Below are 20,592 nucleotides of genomic sequence, written 5' to 3'. Positions count from 1 at the left end.
CCGAGGTGGGGGCCATATTCGGCGGACACCACGGAGGGAGGGGCACCAGGCAGCACCGCACGCACCGCTACTGACTCGGCACTGCTGCAGTGCGGCGCGGAGATGGTGTAGCGCCGCGGTCCCGCGTCGTGGAGGAGAATCTCGACGCCGACGTCACGAAGGCACCGACCTCGAAGTTCTCCGACGACTGCAGTCTCGAGGGTCTCGCAGCCTGACGTCAGAGCATGCCACAGTCTAGGGGGACGCATACTGGCGGTAGCCAGTAATGTGTTCCACGTAAATGTCGCGGGACCACTTGATGGTGTCAGACACCATCAGCCGTCGCATCAGTTGGCAGTAGCGGCTAGCGATGCCTAGGTGCCGAAGCACTGCATCGTTCTGGCGGTCCCACGCCCCCAGACTGCCAACAACCAGGGCGTCGACAGTGACGGAGTAGCCGCGAGCGGCTAATCCGCGCGCAACGTCGGCGTACTTTATCCTCTTCAGTTGCCGAGCGTTGTCGAGCGCAATCCGCCTATTCTCGAAGGGGATTGTCACATCGACGATGGTCACAGTCTTAGCGGCCTCGTCAGTTATTACGAGGTCCGGACGCAGCCCACTGCTGTCCCCTATGACGGCTTGGTTAATCCTGATGTCAGGAACAGCAGCGTTTCCTCTCCTTGGCCGCCCAGCGACTGCTGTCGCGAGGCGGTTGAGGACCGCGTTGTGGCGATACTGCAGGGCTGCTGAGTGCACCATGCACGCGTTAATCACGTGCGGGAGCGTCTCGTTGTTGTGGCCACAGCGTCGGCAGGCTTTGTTGTTGTTTGCCCGCCCATCGAAGCGGCGACAGCCGTTGAGAGGCACGACTCCGAGCCTGGCGCGGTGAATGAAGCGCCAGTCTGCGAAGCGCGTGTATTTTCCTCCCGCCATGAAGTGGTTGGACGCTGTGGACTCCCTGGTGCACTCGAACACCTTCCCCTGGTCCGGTTTCCTGAGTAGGATGTGGCGCAGGCGCTGCCTCAGACACTCGCGGAGCGTCCGCGAGAGAAGACGTTTGGCGCCCCCTCCCACCCGGACATGCTCGACGCCAGTGTTGGCGGTGCGTCCCACGCTGTCATCATCGTGCTGCGGTCCATCGCCGCCATCTTCGAGGTGTCGTGTAGTCCCAGGCGCCGCCCCCTCCGTGGCCGGCTGCGTCACCCCTCCGATGCCGCCGTGTTCCCCGTCGTCAGCGATGGCGGGTCGGCCGCCGACCTCCACCTGCAACTCAGAGAGCAGTTCACTCCACGCGCGTCCACAGTGACTGGATGTCACCTCCGTCGCGTGCGAGGTCACCCTCAGTGCTGCCGCTAAGGTAGGTGGCTAAGTCGGAACGACTCGGCTCCCTCCCCAGTCGGCGGCGCGCGGCCGTAGTTAGAGTGGCCCAGGCGGTGTCTCGGACGGTGGCGTCGTCGCAGTGCAGCATGCGGAAGCCGTGGACGATCGTCGAGATGTCCGCAGCGTCCGCGAGCGGCGTCAGGCAGCATCCCCCCTCTCCCAGCGCGAGGTACAGCTGTTCAATGGACGCACGCTGTGGAAGCAACAGCCATGATTTGACAGCCGCTTTCACTGCCTTGTCGAGTGCAGATAGCGGCCCCTTGCGTACCGCTCCGCCCCGCATGACAAAGTCAAATTTAGGGAGGAGGAAGACACGCACAGCGTCAATCTTCTGCCAGGGAGCCAGCAGGGAAGCGTTCAGGTGCTGCAAGTCGCGTCGAATTGCCGCGATCGCATCCGTTGGCGTCTGCGTGACTTTGTACCCGGTGGGAACGCCAAGATGGAGGTAGGCGTCACCCGCACCGAGCACGGCTGGTTCTCCCCCTTGCAGGGCGAATACCGAGCCTAGTGTCTGCCGACGGCGGATGTGAAGCGTGGCACACTTCGACGGCTTGAAGGTAAGCCCGGCCCACGTCGCCGCCTCACCCACAACATTGAGGAGCGTCTGCATCGCCTCTGAATCCCGCGCTAGAAGCACGATATCGTCCGCATACGCCAGTGCGCTCACACTGACGCCGCTAAGCGGAATACCACACTCATTTCTGAGTGAGGTTGCGGCGCGAAGTACCGGCTCGAGCGCGAGGTTAAAGACGATGGGCGACAGTGGACAGCCCTGCTTGATCCCCGCCTGGATCTCTATCTCCTCCGTTAGTCCGTCAGATGTACGGACGCGGGTGGAGCAACCATTGTCCATATCGGCAATTAGCTGATGCAATTGCTCTGGCAGTCCCATCCTGCTCAGTACTCCAAGGAGGTGAGCGTGAGGCACTGAACCAAAAGCATTCGCCAGATCAAGCCAAGCAAAGCATGCTTGGCCTCCCCTGCGCCTTGCATCATCAATTGCCGTCTGCACAATGAAGTTGTGCTCGTAGCAGCCTTCAAACGTGCGGAAGCCCTTCTGTTCTGGGGAGAGCAGGTTCAACCGCTCCGCCCAGAGAGAAGTGCGGTCCGCAACGATTGCACCAAAGAGCTTAGAGATGGTAGAGCTCAATGCTAAAGGCCGCCAGTTTGTCACGTCCGAGACGTCCCCTTTCTTGTGGATGAGGACGGTAGTGGATATTTTCCACTGCACCGGAGTCTTCCGCTCATTCCAGCAGCGCGAGAAGATCTTAACTAGCACATGGCAGCCAGGATCCTCACGTCGCAAGTCCGAGTAGGTGACTCCGTCAGCCCCAGGAGCAGTATTGCTCGCCTTCTGGAGCCGCTGTTGCACCTCTGAGGGGCAGGACCTCCTCGCTGACATCAGGAGGCGTGGTGGCGGCAAAGTCCGGGACAGCAGCTGGTGCACCTGAAACAGAGAAGTCAGATTTAGCATAGATCTTCTTAAAGTGCTCCGTGAGCACGTTGCCATCGATTTGGCAGTGCGGTGACGTCTCGCCAAGGACGCGCTGCATCGCCTTGCGCCGGTCCGCGCGGTACAGCTTCTGAATCTCAGACGCTGCATTCGCGTCGTACCGACGCTCGGCGGCCGCCGCACGCCGTGCGCCACGTCCACCGCGCTTCCCACCGGGGCCGCGTGTAGGGGCAGGGGGAGGGGGATTGGCAGCAGCGTCGGCGCGACCCCGGCCGCGGTGCGGTGTTGCTGGTGGCCCGTCCTGTCGATCTCCGGCTGCCTGGGGCTGTGGCTTCGTCTCGGCGATCTCGGAGATGAAGTCCTCGACGACCGCGACGAATGCGTCCCACGGTTGGTTGTGGACGCTCTCCAGGGCCTCCAGCCAGCGCCGCTGCCTCTCCGTGGGAGTTTTGCGGCGGAAAGTTGGGGCTGGGACGGATGTTACGGCGTCGGCATCTCCTCTTCTTGCTGCCAGTTCTCGGAGATGCAGCTGCAGTCCCTCCGTTCACGTCGCGCCGCTCCGTCGTCTGCGTCGGTGGTGGTGCCGTGCTGCCATCTGGCGTGGGCCGTGCTTTGCTGCTTTCGATCGCCGCGCCGGTGACAGGTGGCGCAGCGGGAGCAGCAGGGACCGGTGTAGCTTGCGCCGGCCTGGCGCTCGGGCCGGGCGCACCGCGGCTGTTGTTCGCCGCGCCGCCAAAAGATGGCCCGGCGGTCGCCAGCGGCCCGCCGCCGGCGCAAGAAACACGAGGTGTAGCTCGCGCCGGCAGACCGGACCCGCCGGTTCGCCCCGGGCCGCTGTTACGCTGATCGCTACCAGATGGCGCAGTGGTCGTAGAGGTTGCCGGTGTAGCCCGCGCCGGCCGGGCGCCTCTAGGTGTAGCTCGCGCCGGCCTGGCGCTCGGACCCAGCCATGTCAATACGTCTTACAGAGGTGACTGTCTACTAAACATAAAAAGTTTACACAGTTAGTTAAATCAGATATATTCAACGAATAAGCCTACAGTTAAATAATTCTACTTACTTTCATAAATATAAATTCTTTACAGAATCGAGTGCCTAGTAAGATTGCAACTCGCAGTGTTCTTATATAACTTCAAATATGGCGGTGTGCCAGTTAATAAAATATACGTGCTTCCCGCACCGGTTGTTCTGCAAGACCTCCCCCTTCTTCATCCAACATAAGAGTGTCCTAACAGTATTTTGTTTTATCAGCGACATAGCGCTGCAGTTCTGTGCCATAGGCTTTATTTATTTGTCAGAGATTAATTATTTAATTAAGATTTCGCGTTTCCAAGGAAACTCACGCACGGCATGCAAATGTGCCTTTATATTGCACCCTGAATTGCGAGGCGAAAGGACACACCTGCAGGCGAGCAATTCACCTAAAGGCACAAGAAAATCTAAGTTGTCTACAACTATTTACATGACATACGTTATACAGTATATTATATACAAAATTTGAATGACGCGCGTGCGCCGTAAAAGTTCTTATGTTTGCAAAATAGAGTGCGCGCATGCGCAGAAGCGCCTGTGTGACTCCGGCACTGCCGTTATATCGTAAATTTAGATCACGCGGCACAGTATTGCAGTTCATATTGTTCGTGTGCACGCGCGTTTCTTAGTCGTTGCATAAAGGAAATATTCCACCAAGATTACATATGAAGAGTACATTCTATGACAGGTAACTTAGTTTTAAAATTACAATATTTGTTATAATACAATACAACTTTAGATTGTTGAATGTTCTTAGTTACATAGTATTGCATTGAAATGCTTCAAAGAAAAATGTCCTTATGTTTCAGGTGCGTTGACCTATACACATCGTGTCGTTATTACAGTTCATATTCATCTGCTGTACAATAATTTTTCACAGGTTAGTGTCGTCGTGGTAAAGTTTTTTGATCACAGTAACATCGCTGTATAACAACGTAATTAATACATAAACATGTCCATTTCCTATTTCCATTATAGTCGTGATGCAGTTCGTTGTGACAAAAAGCATTGTTTATTACAGATCAGACGTGACCCGTAGAGTAATTGGTCCATATGCAGTTCGTTTTCGATATTCCGTAGAAGCTTGGTTGCAGAACCTCGGACGGCACATATCTGGCGTCGATCCTTGGACAGTTCAGGTAAGTGTGTCCGTCACATTTCGAGAACATTCCATTCCCTGAAGTTCCAGCCAATATTCTTCCACTCGTCTTGTTGTTTTCTGGACAGGCACGTTGTGACCATTTAATTCAGTTAATATCTTGAAGTTAGGTACTGTAGTAATGTCACTAGACGATGCACCAATTACGCACTTCACATTTTCAGTTTTTTGCTGAATATAGCTCACCTAAATGTTCGTAGTTACTTATCAAAGAAATCGTTCATCGCGTTAACAAAAGTACGATGCATGATGAATGGCATTAACAGTTTCTTTCACATAGGTTTCTGCGTAGTTGCAGACTTAGTTATGTACGTTAATGTCCGTGAACAGTGGTTCGCTATGCAATTTTTTTTTTAAGTTTTTCACATTCTGGCATTCGTTATCGTTCAAATTTTCACATAGTAACAGTTACATTATGCATATTTTTTTTAAAAAAAACATAAGTAATCATACATACACTCCTGGAAATTGAAATAAGAACACCGTGAATTCATTGTCCCAGGAAGGGGAAACTTTATTGACACATTCCTGGGGTCAGATACATCACATGATCACACTGACAGAACCACAGGCACATAGGCACAGGCAACAGAGCATGCACAATGTCGGCACTAGTACAGTGTATATCCACCTTTCGCAGCAATGCAGGCTGCTATTCTCCCATGGAGACGATCGTAGAGATGCTGGATGTAGTCCTGTGGAACGGCTTGCCATGCCATTTCCACCTGGCGCCTCAGTTGGACCAGCGTTCGTGCTGGACGTGCAGACCGCGTGAGACGACGCTTCATCCAGTCCCAAACATGCTCAATGGGGGACAGATCCGGAGATCTTGCTGGCCAGGGTAGTTGACTTACACCTTCTAGAGCACGTTGGGTGGCACGGGATACATGCGGACGTGCATTGTCCTGTTGGAACAGCAAGTTCCCTTGCCGGTCTAGGAATGGTAGAACGATGGGTTCGATGACGGTTTGGATGTACCGTGCACTATTCAGTGTCCCCTCGACGATCACCAGTGGTGTACGGCCAGTGTAGGAGATCGCTCCCCACACCATGATGCCGGGTGTTGGCCCTGTGTGCCTCGGTCGTATGCAGTCCTGATTGTGGCGCTCACCTGCACGGCGCCAAACACGCATACGACCATCATTGGCACCAAGGCAGAAGCGACTCTCATCGCTGAAGACGACACGTCTCCATTCGTCCCTCCATTCACGCCTGTCGCGACACCACTGGAGGCGGGCTGCACGATGTTGGGGCGTGAGCGGAAGACGGCCTAACGGTGTGCGGGACCGTAGCCCAGCTTCATGGAGACGGTTGCGAATGGTCCTCGCCGATACCCCAGGAGCAACAGTGTCCCTAATTTGCTGGGAATTGGCGGTGCGGTCCCCTACGGCACTGCGTAGGATCCTACGGTCTTGGCGTGCATCCGTGCGTCGCTGCGGTCCGGTCTCAGGTCGACGGGCACGTGCACCTTCCGCCGACCACTGGCGACAACATCGATGTACTGTGGAGACCTCACGCCCCACGTGTTGAGCAATTCGGCGGTACGTCCACCCGGCCTCCCGCATGCCCACTATACGCCCTCGCTCAAAGTCCGTCAACTGCACATACGGTTCACGTCCACGCTGTCGCGGCATGCTACCAGTGTTAAAGGCTGCGATGGAGCTCCGTATGCCACGGCAAACTGGCTGACACTGACAGCGGCGGTGCACAAATGCTGCGCAGCTAGCGCCATTCGACGGCCAACACCGCGGTTCCTGGTGTGTCCGCTGTGCCGTGCGTGTGATCATTGCTTGTACAGCCCTCTCGCAGTGTCCGGAGCAAGTATGGTGGGTCTGACACACCGGTGTCAATGTGTTCTTTTTTCCATTTCCAGGAGTGTATACACGTCACATATTTTCTTAGCATAAACATAATACAGTTACATATAAACATGTTTACATCATCATTACATAGCTATAAATTATTACATTATGTCACATTTGGTTACATGAATTGCAGATATTTACGTTCTCTTTAACGGTTTTGCTGGAATTTTATCGATGTTTTTTTGTGATGTCATCTGAAATTTAGATAGGTTGGACACAAAATTAATTACATCAGTAGGCAAGACCAGGCGTTTTCACTACTCAATAAATATTCAAAATAATAAGAGAAGGAAAACTGTTAGATTCCTCGCGTTTTGTGAGTGTGTTTATAGTGTCTGTGTGGCCTTGGCTACTGGTAGATGCTTTTCTTGCTGAGAGATGTGCGTCTAATCTATTTCTCGAAGTAAAAGATCGCTTCACAGATGACGTCTGTCGGTTCGTCAGGTGTCATACGAAGTCAGTGATACCTACAGTCACATATGTTCCGTGAATAATTAATATATCATTCACTGCTACGTAGTCATAAATTTTACCTTAATATTCAGTCTTCTTGGTAGTGCCGCGGCGTTGAAAGAAAAGTTCTTCTGTCCTCAACTGCGTCACTGGTACAGCTGAAATTGAAATTTCTATACTACTTATTATTTATGTTGTAATTTGTTTTAGTTCTTGCCACACAGCAGGTCGTTGAGATAACGGTACGTTATATGTGTTGTGGTAGAAGATCTTGTGAGGCTTAACTTCAATCTTGTACACATACGTGTTGATAACACCTAATCGTTTGGTAAAAACTTGTAAATATTTGGATAACACTTCCTGTAGTTTTATACGTTCATGTACACTGAGAGCTGTAGCTTCATTTATCTTATGATCAAGCAATGTTTTCAAGTCCATTAGCTCTGTGTCAGATGAGTGTGTTTGCGTATCTTGAATGTCATTGTCAAGTACTATCTGAACTTTGTACCCTGTACAGTGTTTGTCATGCTTTAGAGTTTTCCTGTCCAAATCAATAATAATTACACTGCCTTCATCATTTAAAATACATTTACCTTTGGAGAAGTCTATAATGCAGTCCTTCTCGCTCATAATATCTAATCCTAATATGCAATTTGTCACAAGGTTTTGTACAACCAGGAATGGCTGTTGTACGGTTCCATTACCTATTTTAATGTTTACAAAAACTTGCTTCTTAAACCTACATGACTTATTACTTAGAGCAGTAGTTATTTTACAGTTTTGGGCGGGAAACTCAGGCACAGGCTCCAATTCACACATCTTTTTATAGGAATTAAAAGACAAAACGCTCACAGCTGCATCTGTATCTAAGATAATAGTAGTTGGAATCCCACCTACTACACCAGTAGTAGAGGCTAAAACAATTTCATTTGTGTTTGAACGACATTGTGTACAGTCTTGCAAAAGTTCATCTGATATATTCTCATTGTGGTTGTATCTTATAAATAAAACGGGTAGTTTTTGTTTAGAATTATTAGGCAAATCAGTATTTTGTTGTTCAATGGTGGTGTCAAATAACTGATTAACATTGAAGTCGCCCCCCAAGAATTCTTCAGCCACGACCCGGGGCATAGAAGTGACTGTTTCTAGTTTGTTGGGTTAGCATTTGTATTAGGTACTGACAAAGATTGAGGTTGTGTATCAGGTGTCACTTCTATTATATTCACATTCGGATATTGCCTGTTGTGATCTCCAAACCTTTGCAGTTGTTGTTGCTGTCGCGCATTATGATTTACCTGTCGGTCGTAAGGTATGCTCCAATTTTGTCCTGGTGGCTGCTGTGGTATAGCAGTGTTTGAGTGAAAGTATTGATCGCTACGAGTCCAGCCTTGATGCTGTCTTGGCTCGTAGTTATTATTATTTCTACTACTGTTTATGTTTTTGTTGTTACATTTGTATCCGTTGTTACCGTTGTTGTTATTACCGCGGTGCCTTTTGTATGGATTGCCGCATGAAGTGTTGTAACTGTTGTTTGTATTGGAATACGCATGTTAATTTTGATTTCCGTTTTGAGACGGCATGTGAGTTTGCTGTTTTTGCTGTACCGCGTATCCAACTCTGGGCGCGCCAGAATTGAGTTGGCAAGCCTACATGTTTTGCATACCACTAGTATAAACATTGTGGCTGCTGTTTTGCCGCGCGAAGCGCTGATCTTCTAGTAACATGTCAACCGAATTTAAAGCCGTTAAAAAATAATCTGGATCGTCATCCGGAATATGTAAGAGTTTTTCTTTAATGCTGAAAGGCAATTTGGCCTTCAACACACGGAGTATATCACGTGTTGCGACTGGTTCGTCCAAAAAATGTCCCATGTTCAAGTATTTTTCAAAATATCTGCGTAAGTTACCATTTTTACTGTTAAAAGTTTCAGGTTCTAAAATTTGTCTTCTGAGTCGCTCCTGGACGGATTGCGACCAGAATTTGTTCAGAAAGGCACGCTCAAACTCACTGTACGAGGTACATACGTCAGCTTGACTGTATGCCCAGACAGCTGCATCGCCTTGGATGTAACCGACAATATATGAAATCTTTTTCCGGTCACTCGAAGTGCGTGGAAATGAGTTACTAAAAGATTTAAGAAAAATCACCGGATGAATGGTTCGTTTTTCTGGGATAAAAGTCTGAAATTGCCTGTGTTTTATTAAGCTTTCTTCTTCCTTTGCATTATGATATGGATTTGTTCCACTGTAATTACTGTAATGTTCAGATGGCGAGTAATTACGATAATGATGCTGTGGTTTACCATGATAATAGCTTGTGTTTGTGTTTGCACGTCGTGGTATGTGTAGTAGTCGTGGTGTGTTTTGTTCTTGTGTTTTTGTCGTGTGCGGTATGTGTGCGTCATACTCGAATGTATATTGGCTTCTGAACTGTACATTTTGACTGATATTTTCGTTGCATTCAGACTGTGGTTGATCGGTGAATTGTCTCATGGGTGCAGTGACGGATTGTACTGCGTCACTAAAAAAAAATGGTTCAAATGGCTCTGAGCACTATGGGACTCAACTGCTGAGGTCATTAGTCCCCTAGAACTTAGAACTATTTAAACCTAACTATCCGAAGGAAATCACAAACATCCACGCCCGAGGCAGGATTCGAACCTGCGACCGTAGCGGTCTTGCGGTTCCAGACTGCAGCGCCTTTAACCGCACGGCCACTTCGGCCGGCGTACTGCGTCACTAATCAGCTGTTTGTTATTAGTGATGTATTCCGCTACGGAGTCGTGCACAATTGTTGGTAAATTTTCACGTATGCATCTATCAAAATGTTTGTCTTTGCTCTCTACCCAATCATGAAATTCTTTATTAATATTTTGAAAATGAGCTGTGGCATCAGATTGTAATCTGTCAGTCAGTTGTTGTTCAACATCGCCAAATTTATTCTGTACGTCAGTAATTCGTTTTTCAAGGTTGTCATGTACTGAAGGATATGTTTGAATTTGTTCAGTAAGAGCTTCACACGTGACGTTAAGGTTTTTTGCTTGTGTCTGTAAAAGTGCCACGTCATTTGTAGTCTTTTCTTGTCTCGTATTAAGCTTGGAAAATTTCGTACTGAGTTCAATCATCTGTTTGGTCAGTGTGGCGTCTATAAGTTCCACACGTTTACATAAAGTGTCATTACATGCCTTGATTGCTATGAGGTCAGATTGAATTTCGTCATTTTGTGTCTTTAACTGTTCATTTTGTGTCTTTAAGGTTGTCAGGTTTTCCGCGTTCTGCATCCTTAAGGTTGCCATATTTTCTGCGTTTTGTTTCTTTAGCATTTGTAACATGTCGGCAATGTTTACTGTTTGCAAGGTCTCTGCCCCCGCCGCGTCATTAGACGTGACGTCAATTATTAACATGGGCTCTGACTGAGACTTTGAAATTTATGTGGTGGACGGCCTATTGTCAAAATTTCCGTTAACACTTGCGTCAATATTTGATGAATCGTCACTACCGGTTGCTGTCGTAAAGTCATTTTCTAACATTTGTCTCTCGTCCGAGTCGGATTGCGTCTGAATAGTATGTCTTTGCTGTTCCATCTTTGCGTATTGTTTTCTAGTTATGACCATGCCACACGTAAGATATGCTTCAAGAAAATAAAGTTTGACACTGGTTTTAAAATAAAATGCAGTTGAACATGAATCGCTCGTAGCAACAATGGCTGTTTGTTAATTTAAAAATGTAAACTGAATAACGGATTATTCTTAATGGCTGCTGGCTATGTTACAACGTATCGTACAGAAGTCTGCCATATTGTACACTCGTGTATTGGTATTGTTGCAGAAGTTATTGTTTAAGGAAAAGCACTGAGAATGAAATGTATCACTGAAAACTGCTACGCGCGAAAGAAATACTACAGAATCTACTGAAGAGCTAATTACACTGAATTGTGCGTCTGGTCAAGCCTGCCAATGCAAAGATGCTGCGTCTTACCTTATTTTGCTGGAAGCTTCGTTGCGTCTTCCCGCAAAATTTTAGAATTGGCAAATATCTTCAGATTTTTGTTATTTCTCACATATTCAAGTCCAGGTCCAGAAAGTTGATTTTTCACGTGAAACAAAGAGGACAATGTAACAAATGACAAAATAAAAAGTCCTGTCACGGTCGCCAATATAAAATAAATAAAATAAAATATAAATATTAATTATTTGTATATGTATGATAGTGATTGGGTGTAATTAATATTTGCTTATCTGGAACGCGGACGTTTAATTATTTAGTATCAGACGCTTGACAATGGCTTTTTCGTAAATGCAATGTTATTCGTAGTTGACCGTGAAATAAGACTCAAATAATCGGACTTCGTATTTAAATCATTTCCAAACACTGCTGCGGTAGGTGCGGACTCAAGTCTAAATCTCAATATTAGAATAATTTGCCAGCCATGTCAATACGTCTTACAGAGGTGACTGTCTACTAAACATAAAAAGTTTACACAGTTAGTTAAATCAGATATATTCAACGAATAAACCTACAGTTAAATAATTCTACTTACTTTCATAAATATAAATTCTTTACAGAATCGAGTGCCTGGTAAGATTGCAACTCGCAGTGTTCTTATATAACTTCAAATATGGCGGTGTGCCAGTTAATAAAATATACGTGATTCCCGCACCAGTTGTTCTGCAAGACCTCCCCCTTCTTAATCCAACATAAGAGTGTCCTAACAGTATTTTGTTTTATCAGCGAAATAGCGCTGCAGTTCTGTGCCATAGGCTTTATTTATTTGTCAGAGATTAATTATTTAATTAAGATTTCGCGTTTCCAAGGAAACTCACGCACGGCATGCAAATGTGCCTTTATAGGTGCTCTCTGGTGTCTACGTCACCACATCGGCCGCAAACAGCCGAGGGCCGTAGGCGGATGGCCGCCAGGCGATGAATAGTGAGTATTAAATTGTTTACGACACGATACCATAGCGCTGAAACTTCCGTGGGAAGGACTGGGTTGTTGATATTAGCCCAAGCTTGGTGCCAGATGACCGACGGTCGTCTGTCCTCTAACTTATGTGGCGTGGGCTGGCCTCGAAGTGCCTGGTAAAGGCGCTTCGAAGAGCGTACCTTGTCAGTGGCCACTTTTAGGACGTAACTTTGATTGAGGTAATAATCCTTGACTGTCGTCATCCGGAACGGAATATGTGTCAAACATACTGGTGCACGCGCCGATTGTGGGCAATAACGGTCGAAAAGAACCGCTGTTGTCCCACCTGGGTCAGTTTCACGCAAAGTGGCGATACGAAGAATCAGGAGGGCCGCACATTTGCGGGGAAAGTCAATGAGTCCAAGGCCACCATCGACCTTTGGCAGTGTACAAGTCTGTGCATCAACTTTGAACAGTGCATGCCGCCATAAAAGCCAATATACGGTTTTTGAGATGGCTCTGCCAGTTTGTTTCGGTAGCGTAAGCAGTTGTGCTACATATCATGCCCGTGATAGGATGTAAGTATTAATCTGTTGGATTCGTTGATGGAGGTCGAGTCGTCGATCAGCGTGACTCACGCAAAGTCCTCTGATGCGCGTGAGAAGCCGCCTCCACGTGAGTGTTAACATGCGCTGCGGACAGGCAGTCACCTCAAGGCCCAACATACGCTGTTCCCCCACAACTCGGTACCAGGGGCGTTCGATAGTCAATGATCGTGGTCCTAGCGGGATCAGCACCGTTTTGTTGGAATTTAACATGGCACCGGATGCTCGTTCATAAACGTTGAGAACTCGGCGAACTGAATCGATGTCCCTAGCGTTTGCGACAAACACACCGACATCATCCGCGTATGCCGCACTGCGGAAGGTGCCGCCTGGGAGAGCGACACCATCGACCATCCGTCCGATGTCACGCAGCATGGGGTCCAGCGCTAAAGTGAACAAATACATTGACAAGGGACACCCTTGTCGAACTGATCGTCTGATGGGAATTGGTCGTGATCGGCAGCCGTTCACAACGATTATGGAATTTGCTCCGTCCAAGAAGTGCCGGATGATTCTTATGAAGCGCTCGCCAAAACCCATCCGCGACATAACGGCCAGCAGGTAAGGGTGGAAGACCCTGTCAAAGGCACCGGCGAAATCTAGGGAAATAATTGCAGCCGGGGTTAGAGTGTCAGCGGTGAGTAAGACAGCATCACGGTATATAGAAGCGGCGGTGAAGATGGTTCGATTCGAAACGCCACATGACTGAGTGGGGCAAAGTACCTTCTTCATTACCTGTTTTAGACGAGAGGCCACGCTTCGTGCCACCAACTTATAATCAGTGTTAAGAACAGTGATGGGACGCAGGTCTTTAGCTCGACAGTGACCTGTGACCTTTGAAATAAGGGCAATACGTCCGGCTAGAAACTCGGCGGGTAGTTCGCAACCAGCAAAAATCTCCTCGCACATTTTGCAGAATCGGTCTCCTAACAGGTCCCAAAATTGTTGGTAGAATTCATAAGGGAGACCGTCGGGGCCAGGTGATTTTTGTCCCGGACAGGCACGGAGGACATATGTGAGGTCAGCGAGTCTGAGTGGCTCGGTTAAACAGTCGCGGTCTCAACGATCCAATGAAGTTGGGACCCCACCGATAAGTGCTCGTTGGGCGGCGACGTCTACCCCAACATCCTGGAAGAGGTGCGTATAATGGTCTGTTAGGTGTTGGAGGACTTCACTGTGGTCTGTGAGGCGCGTACCAATGTCTGTTTTAAGGCGTAGGATGGTGTTCTTCTTTGCATGATTCTTTTCAGAGGCAAGGTGATAGATGGATGGCCTCCCGCCCTCAATCAGGGATGTGGAGCGGCACCTCACCACCATCCCCTCGGCCATCTCCCGAGAGAAGCGAAGGATTGTCGCTTTAATTTTGTTGAGGCGCATGCGTAGCTGATCATACCTGTCAGCAGGAAGGGTTAGTGCGTCATTTAGACATTGTTGATAGAAGTCTAATGTGCTACGCTTCCAGTGTGTGACTTCGCGACTATGTTGCTGGATAACACGTCGCAGCCGCGGCTTCGCACAGCGGAGCCATCAAACTATAGTGGTAGGGTACATTGATGCAGTAGCGATGCAATACCGCCATGTTTCCGTGACAAGAGTGCGTAGTTCGGGCGTTGGGAGATGTAGTGTATTCATCTTCCAATAGGTGCCCCGAGGAACCGGGGTTGGGCCCGTGATATGCAGGGAGCAAGAGTACGCACAGTGGTCACTAAAGGCCACAGGAATGACTTGGACGGCACAAAGGGCAGGAAGCAAGTCAGCAGAGACATAAACACGGTCAATACGGCTGCTCCAGTGGGGTACATGTGAGTAAATTGTGTGTAGGCGGGATGAAAGTGGCGCCACGTATCATTAAGGTCAGCCGCCCGAAGGAGTGAAGCGAGCGTTTCACATCTCACAGGCGTTGGGACCTGATCAGCATCGGCTACCACACAGTTAAAATCTCCGCCAAACACGATAAGAGGACGAGCTGTCAAGAAAGGGGTGATATCTGACGTAAAAAGTGTTCTTCTGTCATGCCTGTGATTGACTCCTGAAGGAGCATAGACGTTAATAAAAAGTACATCCCGAATGATACACGCAAGAACGCGACCATTGGGTAGTTTTGTAACATCGGATGGAATTAACTCTGATCTGTATAGCAAAGCAGTGCCCCGCCTGGCGTCAGGATCGATGTTATATAGTGGCTCATAACCAACCAGGTCAGAGAGAAAGGGGGCACAAACCTCCTAGAGAAAAACCACATCAAATGCACCAAGGCGCAGAATGTCCTTCAGAGAGCGTAGTTTTACTGGGTTGGAGTTGGAGTTGATATTTACTGTTAAAAGGGAGAGGGCTCCCGGCTGACGGTCAATTGCAGGCATGAGAAAACAACACAGAGAATGTAACGTCAGATGAGGTCATGGTTGTATGTAAGCAGGTGCGTAAAGATCGAAACTGTAACCCTGCTACTTCATCCCGGATGTTAAACACCAATACCAGACAGCTCATGTGGCAACGAGCCCACTCAATCTCGCATTTCGTCGTCTTCGTCGTCAGCCCAGTTCAGTCGTCCCCCATCGGCGGGATAGTCCGAACCAGGCGGCGCAGACGGCTCAGTCGCAGCGGTATGTGAGAGGGTGCGAGAGCGCTGCAGCGGCTGTTCGCTACCCTGTTCATTTTTACGTTTTGCGGGGACTGCTCCCCGATCTCGTGACGAACTAATGAGTGCTTCTAATTGGCGAGCAGTTTTCCGCATACCGTCCGTGCGGTGAGCGGAAACAGAGGGCGTAACTGATGCGGCCTGAGATTCAGCCTCACTGCTGCTCTCAGGAGGGGGACGCATGACGCCCTCCTCCTCCGCCTGCTGTTCCTGGCTCGCCTTCTTGCGCCTATGACGACGCCGTGGGGACTTAGCGTCATCTGCCGGTGGGGGTGGGGTAGGAAGAACTACCTCCATCTGTTCTACAGTGACAACATCACTGGCCACAGCAGGCGCACTAGGCGCCGCCGGCGGTACTGCCACTACGGGCGTCTGGTCCGATACAATCTCAATAGGGCTGTCAATAGTTGCACTAGGCACCGTTTTCACCTCTCCTGACGGACCCGGAGTCGAGTCATCAGTTCTCTCAGCGGTTCGGTGGGCAGCACCCGCCACTATCTCGCTGAGAAGAGGCACAAGGTTGTCACCTTCCGTGCGTTCCCGCGGCAGTTGCAAAGGGCGCCTGCACGGGCATTCCACGCGTAGATGCTCCGTAGATTGACAGAGGGAGCATGTCTGTGGTTGCCCTATATAGGTAACCTGTGCCCTTGTACTCGCAATATTTAAATATGACGGTATGTCCTGGCGGAGGTCCATACGAACACTACGGACTCCGCTGCTGCCCTGGAAACAGTAGGCACTGCCCCATTTTTCATTCGTGATGCTAAGCACCTTGCCATACCGCGACAGGACACGGCCGATTACTTCATTGGGACACTCAGGGGGTACGTTAAATACCCGCACAGTCCTTATCCCAAAGCCAGATGGCACTATATGCACTGTTCCGACTGTTCCATCGAAGTAGCGGAACGGATGTTCGCCCGCGAGTGCCAGGCATACTTTTCGTATTTCTCTTGGTCGAGAAATTTCACGAATAACGAGAATAGTACAAAATCCAGTTGAAAGGTGTCGACGTCATTTTCCGGTACTTTCAGATCACCAAATATCCATTCCTGTATTTCAAAGGCCATTGGCCGACTCGCTGCTCTGTCGAATACGCATTGAATACTGTTCGACCGGTTCGACATATTCACCGCAAAAATATCAACGCTGGAAAAACCAAGAACAAACGACCACGACCACGACCGCGACCCGCGACCACGACCACGACCACGACCCGCGACCCGCGACCCGCGACCCGCGACCCGCTACAGAGCACAACGGACCGCTCCGACCGCGGGGTGTTTCTTAGCCAAAAGCCCGAGAAGCGATAAGGAAAAACCTTTTTTTTTTACTTTATTGTTATTTTAACACCTGAACAATCAGGTAGGCTGGCAGCGGCATGCTACGCCGCACTTCAGCCATAGAGTTGACAATCACAGTACAAGAATGGAGAATGAAAATGAACGTAGTGTCGGGCAAAAAATAGTGGTCAAAGACACACAAAAAACACGGAGCCGTTCACACTCGACGAGAAAGACACTGAAAACACGTTGACACGACGTACATAACACTGATGAATCCGATGGCACAAGTGAACGGAGGAGCGTGACGGCGGACACTTAAAACACTAAACGACGTCACACACACGAGACACAAATGGCGACGATCTCCGGCGCGCGAAAGTCTACGTAGTGTGTGCGAGTCCGGGGACCTGCCAAGAGGGGAAGAAAGGTGGAAAGGGTGGAGAGGGGAGAACAGAGATGCCAATGGCTGAGGAGAGGGGAGGAGGAGTAGAAGGACAGGGGAGGGGAGGCCCTGGGGAGAAGTGGGGAGAAGGGGGAAGGGATGAAGGGTACCCAAAGGAACAATGACAGGAAGAGGGAGGGAGGATTAAAGTTGGTAGGAGGGGTAGACGGAGGGGAGGAGGACATCATCAGGGAGGGGGAGCTGGCGGAAGCCACCTTGGGAGAGGGTAAGGAGGGTGGAGAGATGGAGACCGGGCGGGACATGGGGATACAGGCGCGGCAGCGGGCGGGGGTGGAATAGGATTGGGGAGACGAGCGGGTGGGGAGAATCGAGTTTGCGGGAGGTGTACAGGATCCGTATCCTTTCAAGGAAAAGAAGGAGGTGGGGGAAGGGGATGAGATCGTACAGGATCCACGTGGGGGAGGGGAGACGGATGCGATAGGCGAGGCGGAGAGCATGACGTTCAAGGATTTGGAGGGATTTATAAAAGGGAGGGGGGGCGGAGATCCAAGCCGGATGGGCATAACAAAGGATAGGGCGGATGAGGGATTTATAGGTGTTGAGGATGGTGGAGGGGTCCAGACCCCACGTACGGCCGGAAAGGAGCTTGAGGAGACGGAGGCGGGAACGTGCCTTGGATTGTCTGGAGATGGGGAGTCCAGGAGAGGCGACGGTCGAGGGTGACGCCAAGGTACTTAAGGGTGGGAGTGAGGGCGATGGGACGGCCATAGACGGTGAGATAGAAATCAAGGAGGCGGAAGGAAGGGGTGGTTTTGCCTACAATGATCGCCTGGGTTTTGGAAGGATTGACATTGAGCAACCACTGGTTGCACCAAGCGGTGAACCGGTCAAGATGGGATTGGAGAAGGCGTTGGGAGCGTTGCAGGGTGGGGGCAAGGGCAAGGAAGGCGGTGTCATCGGCAAACTGGAGAAGGTGGACGGGGGGTGACGGCGGCGGCATGTCCTCCGTGTACAACAGGTACAGAAGGGGGGAGAGGACGGAGCCTTGGGGCACACCGGCGGAGGGGAAAAAGGTGTAGGAATCTGTGTTATGGATGGTGACATAGGAAGGACGGCGGGAGAGAAAGGAGCCAATCAGACGGACGAAGTTAATGGGAAGAGCGAAGGTTTGGAGCTTTCAGAGGAGACCGGAATGCCATACGCGGTCATATGCACGTTCGAGGTCCAGGGAGAGGAAGATTGCGGAGCGACGGGAATTAAGCTGTTCGGAAAGGAGATGAGTGAGGTGAAGGAGAAGGTCGTCGGAAGAGAAGGACGGCCGAAAGCCACACTGGGTAACGGGAAGGAGGCGGTGCTGGCGGAGATGCTGGTGGATGCGGCGGGTGAGGATAGATTCCAGGACCTTGCTGAAGACCGAGGTAAGGCTGATGGGACGGTAGGAGGAGACAGCAGACGGCGGTTTGCCAGGTTTAAGGAACATGAGGATACGGGAGGTTTTCCACAGGTCAGGGTAGTAACCGGTGGACAGGACTACATCTTAGAGCCTGGCCAGGGTGGAGAGGACAGAGACAGGAGCTTCACGAAGGTGATGGTAGGTGACACGATCATGACCAGGAGCGGTGTTGCGTTTTGTGCGGAGTGTATCAATGAGATCCTGTGTAGTGATAGGGGCACTGAGTTCCATGTGTGCAATGTTGTCCAAGTACTGGAAACCAGGAGCGAGGGTAGGGACAGAGGTGTCAGTTCGATCGCGGATATCTGGGAAGAGGGAGTGATCGAACTGGGGATCATCGAGGATGGAAAATACATCGGAGAGGTAGGAGGCAAAGTGATTGGCCTTACTAAGGGTGTCAGGGAAAGGGTGATCATCATGGAGAAGAGGATAATAGGGGGAGGGCTTAGTTCCGGTAAGGCGACGGAAGGCTGACCAGAACTTGGACGAGTTGATTGGTAGGGTAGCATTTAAACGGGTGCATGTCTGTCGCCAGTCCCGGCGTTTCTTAGCCGCGAGCAAATTACGAATGTGTCGCTGGAGTTCCCGGTGTCGTCGTAGTGTGTCCGGGTCATGCGTGCGGAGGAAGGCACGGTAGAGACAACGGGATTCACGGAGGAGAAGAAGGCCTGTGGGGGTAAGGTAGGACGGTGGGGGTGGATGGCGACAGTAGGGACGTGGGCCTCCACGGCCTCAGACAAGGTCTGCTGGAGAAAGGAGGCGGCATGGGTGACATCGTCAGGGTGGCGGTAGGTGAAGGGGTGGCTATCGACCTGGGTGGAAAGGGTATCCCGGTAGGCATTCCAGTCGGCACGGGAATAGTCATGGACATACTTAGGGGGAGGGTCAGTACGAGGGTCGGGTCAGGGGCGACGTCCGTCTGAAACGTTGATGAGGACAGGGAGATGGTCACTACCAATAGGCTGCAGGACATCCACCGTTATGCGACCAAGGAGGTTGGTTGGTTGGTTGGGTTAAAGATTAAAGGGACCAAACTACAAAGGTCATCGGTCCCTTATTTCATAAAAACACAGAGCACAGGGGAACTATCCACCAGTCAAGCGAAGCACTAAAAGAAAAACTCCAGGGGAAGAAAAGCCCCATGGTCCATTGTAAGACAACATGGAAAACAGAGCACAGCAACAAAAACAACATAGAGAACAAAGGCAGATGGAATTAAAACTGCACAGCAGAGAACTGTGGCTGGCTGATCACGAAAATAATAGGATGAGCCAGCCACTCTGCAACACGTTAAAACCTCCAGCCTAAACGTTTAGGGCGGAGTCGAATCACAACACAAAACTAAGTAAAAGAGAGAGCTCAAAAGAGGGTGATGTTAAAAAAAAATTTAAATGGACCTATAAAAGCCGCTTGCGCGAATAAAACTTAAAACCCGATCTGCCATAGAGACATTGTCACCTAAGAGAGATGATAAAGCACCCTGGAGATTAAAAGTTCGCCTGAGGGCGGTTAAAAGAGGACAGTCCAACAATATATGGGCCACCGTCATAAGCACACCACAGCGACAATGAGGGGGGTCCTCTCGACGCAGCAGATGACCATGCGTCAGCCAAGAGTGACCAATGCGGAGCCTACAGAGAACCACAGAGTCCCTCCGAGAGGCCCGCATGGAGGAACCCCACACAGTCGTTGTCTCCTTTACACGCCGCAGCTTGTTGGGCACAGACAGGGTGCGCCATTCGTCGGCCCACATCCCAAAGACCCGACGGCGTAACACCGATCGGAGATCAGTGGCCGGGAGGCCGATCTCCAACGGCAGTTTGCGGGTGGCTTCGTTAGCTAACTTGTCGGCGTGTTCGTTGCCCGCTATCCCAACGTGTCCCGGGGTCCATATGAACACCACTGAACGGCCACGTTGTGCAAGAGCATGAACGGACTCCTGGATGGCAACAACAATGGGATGGCGTGGGTAGCACTGGTCA

The 20,592-nt window shown here is 50.2% G+C and overlaps 1 protein-coding gene across 1 annotated transcript; it reads right to left on the bottom strand.

Annotated features, from left to right (window-relative positions):
- Window positions 1-234: 234 nt before the first annotated feature.
- LOC126484687 (uncharacterized) lies at window positions 235-15,765 on the bottom strand. The gene is made up of 3 exons (XM_050108282.1): window positions 15,610-15,765; window positions 1,391-2,806; window positions 235-1,242 (listed from the first exon to the last, which is right to left on the bottom strand). Exons 1-3 carry the CDS (start codon window positions 15,763-15,765, stop codon window positions 235-237), a joined length of 2,580 nt encoding a protein of 859 aa, XP_049964239.1.
- Between the last annotated feature and the right edge of the window lie 4,827 nt (window positions 15,766-20,592).

This window comes from Schistocerca serialis, chromosome 6 (genome assembly GCF_023864345.2).
Source record: "Schistocerca serialis cubense isolate TAMUIC-IGC-003099 chromosome 6, iqSchSeri2.2, whole genome shotgun sequence".
Taxonomy (NCBI): Eukaryota; Metazoa; Arthropoda; class Insecta; order Orthoptera; family Acrididae; genus Schistocerca; species Schistocerca serialis.
This window is presented reverse-complemented; position numbering and strand designations above follow the sequence as displayed.

Coding starts and splice junctions, on each gene's coding strand:
- LOC126484687 (XM_050108282.1), bottom strand. CDS start 15,765: ATGGAGGTAGTTCTTCCTACCCCACCCCCACCGGCAGATGACGCTAAG. Junction 2,807..15,609: donor GCAGTGAGGCTGAATCTCAG/GCCGCATCAGTT, acceptor TCTCTGTTTCAG/GTGCACCAGCTGCTGTCCCG. Junction 1,243..1,390: donor CCTGGGCCACTCTAACTACG/GCCGCGCGCCGC, acceptor TCTGAGTTGCAG/GTGGAGGTCGGCGGCCGACC.